We start from the raw sequence: 10,698 nt of genomic DNA, 5'->3' as shown, positions 1-10,698 counted from the left end.
TTTCTATTGGGCTCCACCTTGGCTTTTGAACATATTGCACAAAGAGATTCCTCTGTGTCAGACATGTTTAAACAAACTAGCAATTAGACTAGCAAGCTTGGAAATACTTTTCAACTGAATTTACAAGCAATATGCAAAACATTACTGTGCCTTTAAGAAGCACACAAAAACTGTCACAGTTGAATAACAATGAACCGGATTAGTTATAGAAACCAAATTTTCACAGTAAATGCATAAATTTAGCAAAGGATTGCACTCATTAGCAATGGATGATTAACCCTTAATTTCAGAAAAACTGATAACAATTGAAAACATAAGCGTTTTTATCACAGTCAAAGCACAGTCTCACAGGTCTGCTGTGAGTGATTACCTCCCTCAAAACTAGTTTTGAAGACCCCTGAGCTCTGTAGAGACGTCCTGGATCATGCAGGGAGAAGAAGGCAGACTGTGACTGAATTTCTAATGCGCAGTAAAAGCGCCAAAATAGGCCCCTCCCACTCACAATACAACAGTGAGGGAAGCTCAGTAAACTGCTTTAATTCAAAACAAACGACAGCCATGTGGAAAATAACGCCCAAAACAATATACAGTACTAGTTCACGTGTCCCATACTGATAACATTGTGTTCATTCCTGTGGAGGATGATAATCTTTATGCAAGAACCAGCAGTGATTGGCTAAAATGCAAGATTGTAAAAAGCATGGAAATAAGGGTCACTCTGCAGGGGCTTAGATACAGGTAATCATAGAGTTAAAATGTGTATTAATATAACAGTGTTTATTGTGCAAAACTGGGGAACAGGCAATAAAGGGATTATCTATCTTTTTAAACAACATTTTTCAAGTAGACTGTCCCTTTAATGAACAAATCTGTAATAAGCAAAGCAAGAAATGACTGACAACTTTATAGAATACCTGTTTTATTGGTGGTTGAATAGGATGCTAAAAATCCACGTCCCGAAATGTGGGTTCCGCTCATAAACTGTACAGTGATCACGTTACTTTTGGACTCTATAGGGTCTTCTAGCTGCAGTGCCAAGCCACAATATTTTGCTATTGGAGAAACAAGTATGAAATATTTACCATTGATGAGACAGAAACATGCATACATTTATATCAATGTCATCAGGTATAAATATTTAGGAATCAAGATCTAAGCCCTTTCAGTACACAAGGCTCTAAACCAGTCTTTCCAAATCTGACCTCAAGACCCACTATCAGGTCACATATACGGATAGCTGAAGTTCAACACAAGGGATATAATCAGCAGCTCAGTAATTGAGGTCATCTACCCTGTTCTCACCTAAGGTTATCCTATAATCCTGTTAGTTGGAAAATCTGATCTACAAAGAACAGATCTATACCTTGATACAGGATAACATAACACAGACCGATCATAAAAGAATATTTATACGACCATTAAAATACAGTAGACATGCATAATCAAGTGCATAATAAAAAGACAACGCAATAACACTTTGTTAAATGATCATTAGATTTTTTTGACAAATATTAAAATTGATTTCAGTTTGACATCCCTCTATCACGTGACAGCAATCAGCCAATCACACTCCTTTGTATACACAACTCTTGCACATGCTCAGTAGTGCGTGGTACCTCAGAAAGTGCACATTTTGATAATATAAGTAAATTGGAAAGTCTTTTAAAATTGCTCAATCTGAATCATTAAAGTTAAGCTTAGTGTCCCTTTATGAGATTTTAGACCTTTACAAATTTTATAAATGCCCCTAACTGATTTTAGCAAAAAAGGGTAAATAGACAGGTTTTTAAACATAGAAACAGCATGTGGTGTCCATTACTTTACAGAGGCTAAAAATGTACACTTAAAGGGACATAAAACCATTATTTTCTTTCAGGATTCAGAAAGATAATACAATTTTAAAAAATGTCCATTATTAAATTTGCTTCATTCTCTTATTCTTTGTTGAAGAGATAACTAGGTAGGTAGCGTGCACATGCCTGAAGCACTACCTGACAGGAAATAGTGCTGCCATCTAGTGCTCTTGCTAATGTTTCATATTGTTGCAATACTGCTGCCATCTAGTGCTGCAGACACGTGCACACTCCTGAACTTACGTTCCTGCTTTTCAACAAAGGATATCAAGGAAACAAAGAACATTTGATATAAGAAATAAAATTGGAAAGTAGTTTAAAATTGTATGCAATAAATTTTTGAGCCGCTGGTACCTCACCCCCTCCAGGATACATAAAATATATCCCTCGCTGAGCAATAGATGTTGGAGAGGGTGTGGAGAGGAGGGCTCCCTCCCTCCACATATGGTGGTATTGCCCCAGGTTGCAAACTTATTGGGAGGAAGTCTTTTCCCACATCTCATAAATATTGGGCGTAAACATATCAAAAACACCAGAAAGTATAATGTTTAGCGCGCTGCCCAAAATAACAGAGCCAGCCAAGCTAGCACTTCTACTGATAATGTTAACGAGCGCGAAAAAACTAATACCTAAACGATGGAAGACACAATGTGTACCTTCCACAGTAGAGTGGAAACAACAAGTACATGACTTAATTACCCTAGAGAGATATCATTACCTTAAAAATTTAAAAACTAGATACTATCAAATTAAAGATTAAACGATAAAAAAAAATAAAAAAATTGTATGCACTATCAGAATCAGGAAAACAAATAAATTGTGTTTTATGTCCCTTTAAATCATCAATAAAAGCAATATTCAAAATTACATCTACATATTATTGTCAGACTAATCTTTGCTTTGGATTGATTGCCATAACTAGCATTTAATTTGTTTTTACTGCAGCTTTAATCAACCCATTTCAAAATTACATGAGGATCATTATACAGACTCCCCAACAGCTCATACTACAGGATACTGTTTAATAGTTAAAGGGATATGAAAGCCAAACTTTTTCTTCTATGATTCAGATAGAGCATACATTTTGAAATAATTTTTCAATTTACTCCTACAATCAACTGTGCATCATTCTCTTGCTATACTTTATTGAAGGAGCAGCAATGCACTACTGGGAGCTAGCTGAACAGTGATAAGCCAATAAGAGGAATATATATACTGCCACCAATCAGCAGTTAGCTCCCAGCTCCTGAGCCTACCTACTACCTAGGTATGTTTTTAAGCAAATGAACTACCAAGAGAACTTAAATTAGATAACAGAGGTAAATTGTATGCTCTGTCTGAATCAAGAAATAAATGGGGTTTCATGTAATGTAAGTTGTACTTCATCACATGCAATAAGCTTTGTTAGTTCATACTACTAGGCATACAATTAGAAAAGGGGTTATTGTTGTTTTAGTCCCACAGAGAAGGTTAATTACAGTAGAATGTGATACCATTTAATGGACCAACAAAATCAGTATTGTGTATTCCTTAAGTTTTAAGTTCTCGTATCTGAAGCAGAGACCTGTGAGGTCTTGAAGCCTTATGGAATATAAAAACAATTTATGTAAGAATTTACCTGATAAATTCATTTCTTTCATATTGGCAAGAGTCCATGAGCTAGTGACGTATGGGCTATACATTCCTACCAGGAGGGGCAAAGTTTCCCAAACCTCAAAATGCCTATAAATACACCCCCACCACACCCACAATTCAGTTTAACGAATAGCCAAGAAGTGGGGTCATAAGAAGGAGCGAAAGTATCAACAAGGAATTGGAATTATTGTGCTTTATACAAAAAAAATCATAACCACCACAAAAAGGGTGGGCCTCATGGACTCTTGCCAATATGAAAGAAATGAATCAGGTAAATTCATACATAAATTATGTTTTCTTTCATGTAATTGGCAAGAGTCCATGAGCTAGTGAAGTATGGGATAGCAAATACCCAAGATGTTTAACTCCACGCAAGAGTTGCTAGAGAGGGAGGGATAAAAATAAAGACGGCCAATTCCGCTGAAAAAAGAATCCACAACCCAAATCAAAAGTTTTAATCTTAATAATGAAAAAAACTGAAATTATAAGCAGAAGAATCAAACTGAAACAGCTGCCTGAAGTACTTTTCTACCAAAAACTGCTTCTGAAGAAGAGAAATCAAAATGGTAGAATTTAGTAAAAGTATGCAAAGAAGACCAAGTTGCTGCTTTGCAAATCTGATCAACAGAAGCTTCATTCTTAAAAGCCCAGGAAGTAGAAACTGACCTAGTAGAATGAGCCGTAATCCTCTGAGGCAGGGATTTACCAGACTCCAAATAAGCATGATGAATCAAAAGGTTTAACCAAGACGCCAAAGAAATGGCAGAAGCCTTCTGACCTTTCCTAGAACCAGAAAAGATAACAAATAGACTAGAAGTCTTTCTGAAATCTTTAGTAGCTTCAACATATTTCAAAGCTCTTACCACATCCAAAGAATGTAAAGATCTTTCCAAAGAATTCTTAGGATTAGGACACAACGAAGGGACAACAATTTCTCTACTAATGTTGGAATTCACAACTTTAGGTAAAAATTTAAATGAAGTCCGCAAAACCGCCTTATCCTGATGAAAAATCAGAAAAGGAGACTCACAAGAAAGAGCAGATAATTCAGAAACTCTTCTAGCAGAAGAGATGGCCAAAAGGAACAATACTTTCCAAGAAAGTAATTTAATGTCCAAAGAATGCATAGGCTCAAACGGAGGAGCCTGTAAAGCCCTCAAAACCAAATTAAGACTCCAAGGAGGAGAAATTGGCTTAATGACAGGCTTGATACGAACCAAAGCCTGTACAAAACAATGAATATCAGGAAGATTAGCAATTTTTCTGTGAAAAAGAACAGAAAGAGCAGAGATTTGTCCTTTCAAGGAACTTGCAGACAAACCCTTATCCAAACCATCGTGAAGAAACTGTAAAATTCTAGGAATTCTAAAAGAATGCCAAGAGAATTTATGAGAAGAACACCAAGAAATGTAAGTCTTCCAAACTCGGTAATAAATCTTTTTAGATACAGATTTGCGAGCCTGCAACATAGTATTAATCACTGAATCAGAGAAACCTCTATGACTAAGCACTAGGCGTTCAATCTCCATACCTTCAAATTTAATGATTTGAGATCCTGATGGAAAAATGGACCTTGAGATAGGTCTGACCTTAACGGAAGTGGCCAAGGTTGGCAACTGGACATCCTAACAAGATCCGCATACCAAACAAAACCTATGTGGCCATGCTGGAGCCACCAGCAGTACAAATGAACGCTCCATTATGATTTTTGAAATCACTCTTGGAAGAAGAACTAGAGGCGGAAAGACATAAGCAGGTTGATAATTCCAAGGAAGTGACAACGCATCCACTGCTTCCGCCTGAGGATCCCTGGACCTGGATAGATACCTGGGAAGTTTCCAGTTTAGATAAGAGGCCATCAGATCTATTTCTGGAAGCCCCCACATCTGAACAATCTGAAGAAACACATCTGGGTGAAGAGACTATTCTCCCGGATGTAAAGTCTGGCGACTGAGATAATCCGCTTCCCAATTGTCTATACCTGGGATATGGACCACAGAGATTAGACAGGAGCTGGATTCCGCCCATGCAAGTATCCGAGATACTTCTTTCATAGCTTGAGGACTGCGAGTCCCACCTTGATGATTGACATATGCCACGGTTGTGACATTGTCTGTCTGAAAACAAATAAATTGTTCTCTCTTCAGAAGAGGTCCAAAACTGAAGAGCTCAGAATCGCACGGTGTTCCAAAATATTGATTGCTAATCTCGCCTCTTGAGATTTCCAAACCCCCTGCGCTGTCAGAGATCCCCAGACAGCTCCCCAATCTGAAAGATTTGCATCTGTTGTAATCACAGTCCAGTGTGGACAAACAAAAGAGGCTCCCTGAACTAAACGATGGTGATCTAACCACCAAGTCAGAGATAGTCGAATATTAACTGAGACTGAAGGTTCCGACAAGCTGAAACCAAAGAGAGAAAGTCATGGATACTGAATCTATTTGGAATCCTAAAAAGGTTACCCTTGTCTGAGGAATCGAGGAACTTTTTGGTAAATTGATCCTCCAACCATGTCTGAAGAAACAACACTAGTTGATTCGTGTGAGATTCTGCAGAATGTAAAGACTGAGCAAGTACCAAGATATCGTCCAAATAAGGAAACACTGCAATACCCCGCTCTCTGATTACAGAGAGTAGGGCACCGAGAACCTTTGAAAAGATCCTTGGAGTTGTGGCTAGGCAAAAAGGAAGAGCAACATATTGGTAATGCTCGTCTAGAAAAGAGAATCTCAGGAACTGATAGTGATCTGGATGAATCGGAATATGAAGATATGCATCCTGTAAGTCTATTGTGGACATATAATGCCCTTGCTGAACAAAAGGCAGAATAGTCCTTATAGTCACCATTTTGAATGTTGGTATTCTTACATAACTATTCAAAATTTTTAGATCCAGAACTTGTCTGAAAGAATTCTCTTTCTTTGGAACAATGAACAGATTTGAATGAAACCCCAGACCCCATTCCGGAAAGGGAACTGGCACAATTACCCTGGATAACTCCAGGTCTGAAACACACTTCAGGAAAGCCTGAGCCTTTACTGGGTTCACTGGAATGCGTGAGAGAAAAACTTCTCACAGGCGGTCTTACCTTGAAACCTATTCTGTACCCTTGAGAAATAATGTTCTGGATCCAATGATTTTGGATTGAATTGATCCAAACATCCTTGAAAAATCTTAGTCTGCCCCCTACCAGCTGCGCTGGAATGAGGGCCGCACCTTCATGCGGACTTGGGGGCCGATTTTGATTTTCTAAAAGGCTTGGATTTATTCCAGACTGGAGAAGGCTTCCAATTGGAAACCATTCCTTTAGGGGAAGGTCAGGTTTCTGTTCCTTATTCTGACGAAAGGAACGAAAACAGTTAGCAGACCTAAATTTACCCTTAGATTTTTTATCCTGAGGCAAAAAGGCTCCCTTCCCCCCAGTGACAGTTGAAATAATAGAATCCAACTGAGAACAAAATTATGTATTACCTTGGAAAGAAAGAGATAGCAACGTTGACTTAGAAGTCATATCCGCATTCCAAGATTTAAGCCATAAAGCTCTTCTAGCTAAAATAGCTAAAGACATATACCTGACATCAATTCTAATGATATCAAAAATGGCATCACAAATGAAATTATTAGCATGTTGAATTAGCTCAACAATGCTATACACATTAGGATCTGGTACTTGTTGCGCTAAAGTTTCCAACCAAAAGGTTGAAGCCGCAGCAACATCAGCCAAAGAAATAGCAGGCCTAAGAAGATGACCTGAACATAAATAAGCTTTCCTTAGATAAGATTCAAGCTTCCTATCTAAAGGATGTTTAAAAGAAGTACTATCTGCCGTAGGAATAGTAGTACGCTTTGCAAGAGTAGAGATAGTCCCATCAACTTTGGGGATCTTTTCCCAAAACTCCAATCTATCAGTCGGTAAAGTGTACAGTTTCTTAAACCTTGAAGAAGGAGTAAATGAAGTACCCAGACTATTCCATTCCCTAGAAATTACATCTGAAATAGCATCAGGAACTGGAAAAACCTCTGGAATAACTACATGAGGTTTAAAAAACGAATTTAAACGTTTACTGGTTTTAATATCAAGAGGACTAGTCTCCTCCATATCTAATGCAATCAACACCTCTTTTAATAAAGAACGAATATACTCCATTTTAAATAAATATGAAGTTTTGTCAGTGTCAATATCTGAGGCAGAATCTTCTGAACCAGATAGATCCTCATCAGAGATAGATAAATCAGAATGCTGTCGGTCATTTAAAAATTCATCGAATTTATGAGAAGTCTTAAAAGACCTTTTACGTTTATTAGAAGGTGGTATAACAGACAGGGCCTTCTGAATAGAATTAGAAACAAATTCTCTCACATTAACAGGAATATCCTGAACATCAGATGTTGAAGGAACAACAACAGGTAATGGATTACTACCAGTGATGTGCTGTCACTAGAGGCAGGTGAGGCAGTGGTTCACCTCTCATATGGGCAAAAATATATTTTTTTTTATTGACTTTAAAAAAAAAAAAAAAAAGTATTTTTTTTCCCCAGCATTTTTTTTTTTCACAGCTATATGTTGTGCAATTAAGAGGCACAAGCAGGTCTGCCCACCATTACACAACATGCTGCGCCATCTACTGGATGAAAGTGGTTAAGATCATTGCATGGCCCATTAACTGCTTATTTGAGGCAGTCCTATTTGGGCTGAACCAATCCAGTGAGAGGCATTAGTAAATGGAACTTAAAGTTGGGGCTGGATGTTAAATGATATAAAATAAAACAAAAACGGAAAAAAACAACTTTCATTTATTTTGTTGCTGTCCTGTGAACCTGCTAGCTTTGCTAAAGTGAAAAAGAGAGTTCTGTTCTTCCCCTCTAAGTGCAGTGGAATGTGCCACTGTCACTTCCTGAATCCTTACAGAGCAGGAAGAGAGAGGCACAGAGAGCACTGTTTCAGCCCCATCTTATTAAAGTAAGATTTTACTGAAAAGGATTCTGTTAGTGAAAATGATAATTCAATGAATGTGGTTTAGTGTTTTTTTTTTTACTCTTTTACAGCAAAGGATCGTTTTTATATTTTGTTTACTCAAACTTTACACCCACTAACTTAGCAGCTTGCCTCTGTGCTGCAAACTAATGTATGGTCTCATTTAGTTATAGTCTCACTTAGTTATAGTCTCACTTAGTCTCTGTAGCTTTGCTGTTTTATTACTTAAAAATGCAGTGGTCCCTCTCCCCCCCCCCTTGTATGTGTGTGTGTGTGTCTCTCTCTCTATCCATCTCTCTCCTTATGTGTGGTTCTCCCCCATGGTCTCTTTCTCTCTGTCTCTCTTCCTCCCCCTCAGACTCTCTCATCCCTTATGTGTCTCTAACCCTCTGTGTGTGATTGTGTCTCTCTCTAACCCTCTGTGTGTGATTGTGTCTCTCTCTCTCTCTATCTCTAACCCTCTGTGTGTGATTGTGTCTCTCTCTAACCCTCTGTGTGTGATTGTGCGTCTCTCTAATCCTCTGTGTGTGATTGTGTCTCTCTCTCTCTCTCTATCCCTCTGTGTGTGATTGTGTCTCTCTCTAACCCTCTGTGTGTGATTGTGTCTCTCTCTCTCTCTCTCTTTCTCTCTAACCCTCTGTGTGTGATTGTGTCTCTCTCTAACCCTCTGTGTGTGATTGTGTCTCTCTCTCTCTAACCCTCTGTGTGTGATTGTGTCTCTCTCTAACCTTCTGTGTGTGATTGTGTCTCTCTCTAACCCTCTGTGTGTGATTGTCTCTCTCTCTCTCTTTCTCTCTCTCTCTCTATCTCTAACCCTCTGTGTGTGATTGTGTCTCTCTAACCCTCTGTGTGTGATTGTGTCTCTCTCTCTCTCTCTTTCTCTCTAACCCTCTGTGTGTGATTGTGTCTCTCTCTAACCCTCTGTGTGTGATTGTGTCTCTCTCTAACCCTCTGTGTGTGATTGTCTCTCTCTCTTTCTCTCTCTCTATCTCTAACCCTCTGTGTGTGATTGTGTCTCTCTCTAACCCTGTGTGTGATTGTGTCTCTCTCTCTCTCTTTCTCTCTAACCCTCTGTGTGTGATTGTGTCTCTCTCTAACCCTCTGTGTGTGATTGTGTCTCTCACTCTCTTTCTCTCTAACCCTCTGTGTGTGATTGTGTCTCTCTTTCTCTCTAACCCTCTGTGTGTGATTGTGTCTCTCTCTCTCTCTCTAACCCTCTGTGTGTGATTGTGTCTCTCTCTCTCTCTCTTTCTCTCTAACCCTCTGTGTGTGATTGTGTGTCTCTCTCTCTTTCTCTCTCTCTAACCCTCTGTGTGTGATTGTGTCTCTCTCTCTTTCTCTCTCTCTAACCCTCTGTGTGTGATTGTGTCTCTCTTTAACCCTCTGTATGTGAGTGTCTCTCTCTCTCTCTCTCTAACCCTCTGTGTGTGATTGTGTCTCTCGCTCTCTCTCTAACCCTCTGTGTGTGATTGTGTCTCTTGCGCTCTCTCTAACCCTCTGTGTGTGATTGTGTGTCTCTCTCTTTCTCTCTAACCCTCTGTGTGTGATTGTGTCTCTCTTTCTTTCTCTCTCTCTAACCCTCTGTGTGTGATTGTGTCTCTCTCTCTCTTTCTCTCTCTCTAACCCTCTGTGTGTGATTGTGTCTCTCTCTAACCCTCTGTGTGTGATTGTGTCTCTCTCTCTCTTTCTCTCTCTCTAACCCTCTGTGTGTGATTGTGTCTCTCTCTCTCTTTCTCTCTCTCTAACCCTCTGTGTGTGATTGTGTCTCTCTCTAACCCTCTGTGTGTGATTGTGTCTCTCTCTCTCTAACCCTCTGTGTGTGATTGTGTCTCTCGCTCTCTCTCTAACCCTCTGTGTGTGATTGTGTCTCTCTCTTTCTCTCTCTCTCTAACCCTCTGAGTGTGATTGTGTCTCTTTCTCTCTCTCTCTCTAACCCTCTGTGTGTGATTGAATCATTGTGTCTCTCTCTCTTTCTCTCTCTCTAACCCTCTGTGTGTGATTGTCTCTCTCTCTCTTTATTTCTCTCTCTAACCCTCTGTGTGTGATTGTGTCTCTCTCTCTCTTTCTCTCTCTAACCCTCTGTGTGTGATTGTGTCTCTCTCTCTTTCTCTCTCTCTCTAACCCTCTGTGTGTGATTGTGTCTCTCTCTCTTTCTCTCTCTAACCCCTCTGTGTGTGATTGTCTCTCTTTCTCTCTCTCTCTAACCCTCTGTGTGTGATTGTGTCTCTCTCTCTT

At 39.2% G+C, this 10,698-nt stretch overlaps 1 protein-coding gene across 1 annotated transcript in view; it reads right to left on the bottom strand.

Annotated features, from left to right (window-relative positions):
* DCBLD2 (discoidin, CUB and LCCL domain containing 2) overlaps window positions 1-10,698 on the bottom strand; it is a gene marked incomplete in the record, with an annotated part of 427,429 nt that overhangs the window by 320,461 nt on the left and 96,270 nt on the right. The window contains 1 exon segment of the mRNA XM_053705206.1: window positions 915-1,052. Coding sequence (XP_053561181.1) covers window positions 915-1,052 — 138 coding nt within the window.

The sequence above is a fragment of the Bombina bombina genome, chromosome 3, assembly GCF_027579735.1.
Source record: "Bombina bombina isolate aBomBom1 chromosome 3, aBomBom1.pri, whole genome shotgun sequence".
Lineage (NCBI taxonomy): Eukaryota > Metazoa > Chordata > Amphibia > Anura > Bombinatoridae > Bombina > Bombina bombina.
Note: the sequence above shows the minus strand (reverse complement) of the source record. Positions and strands in the feature narration are given on the sequence as shown.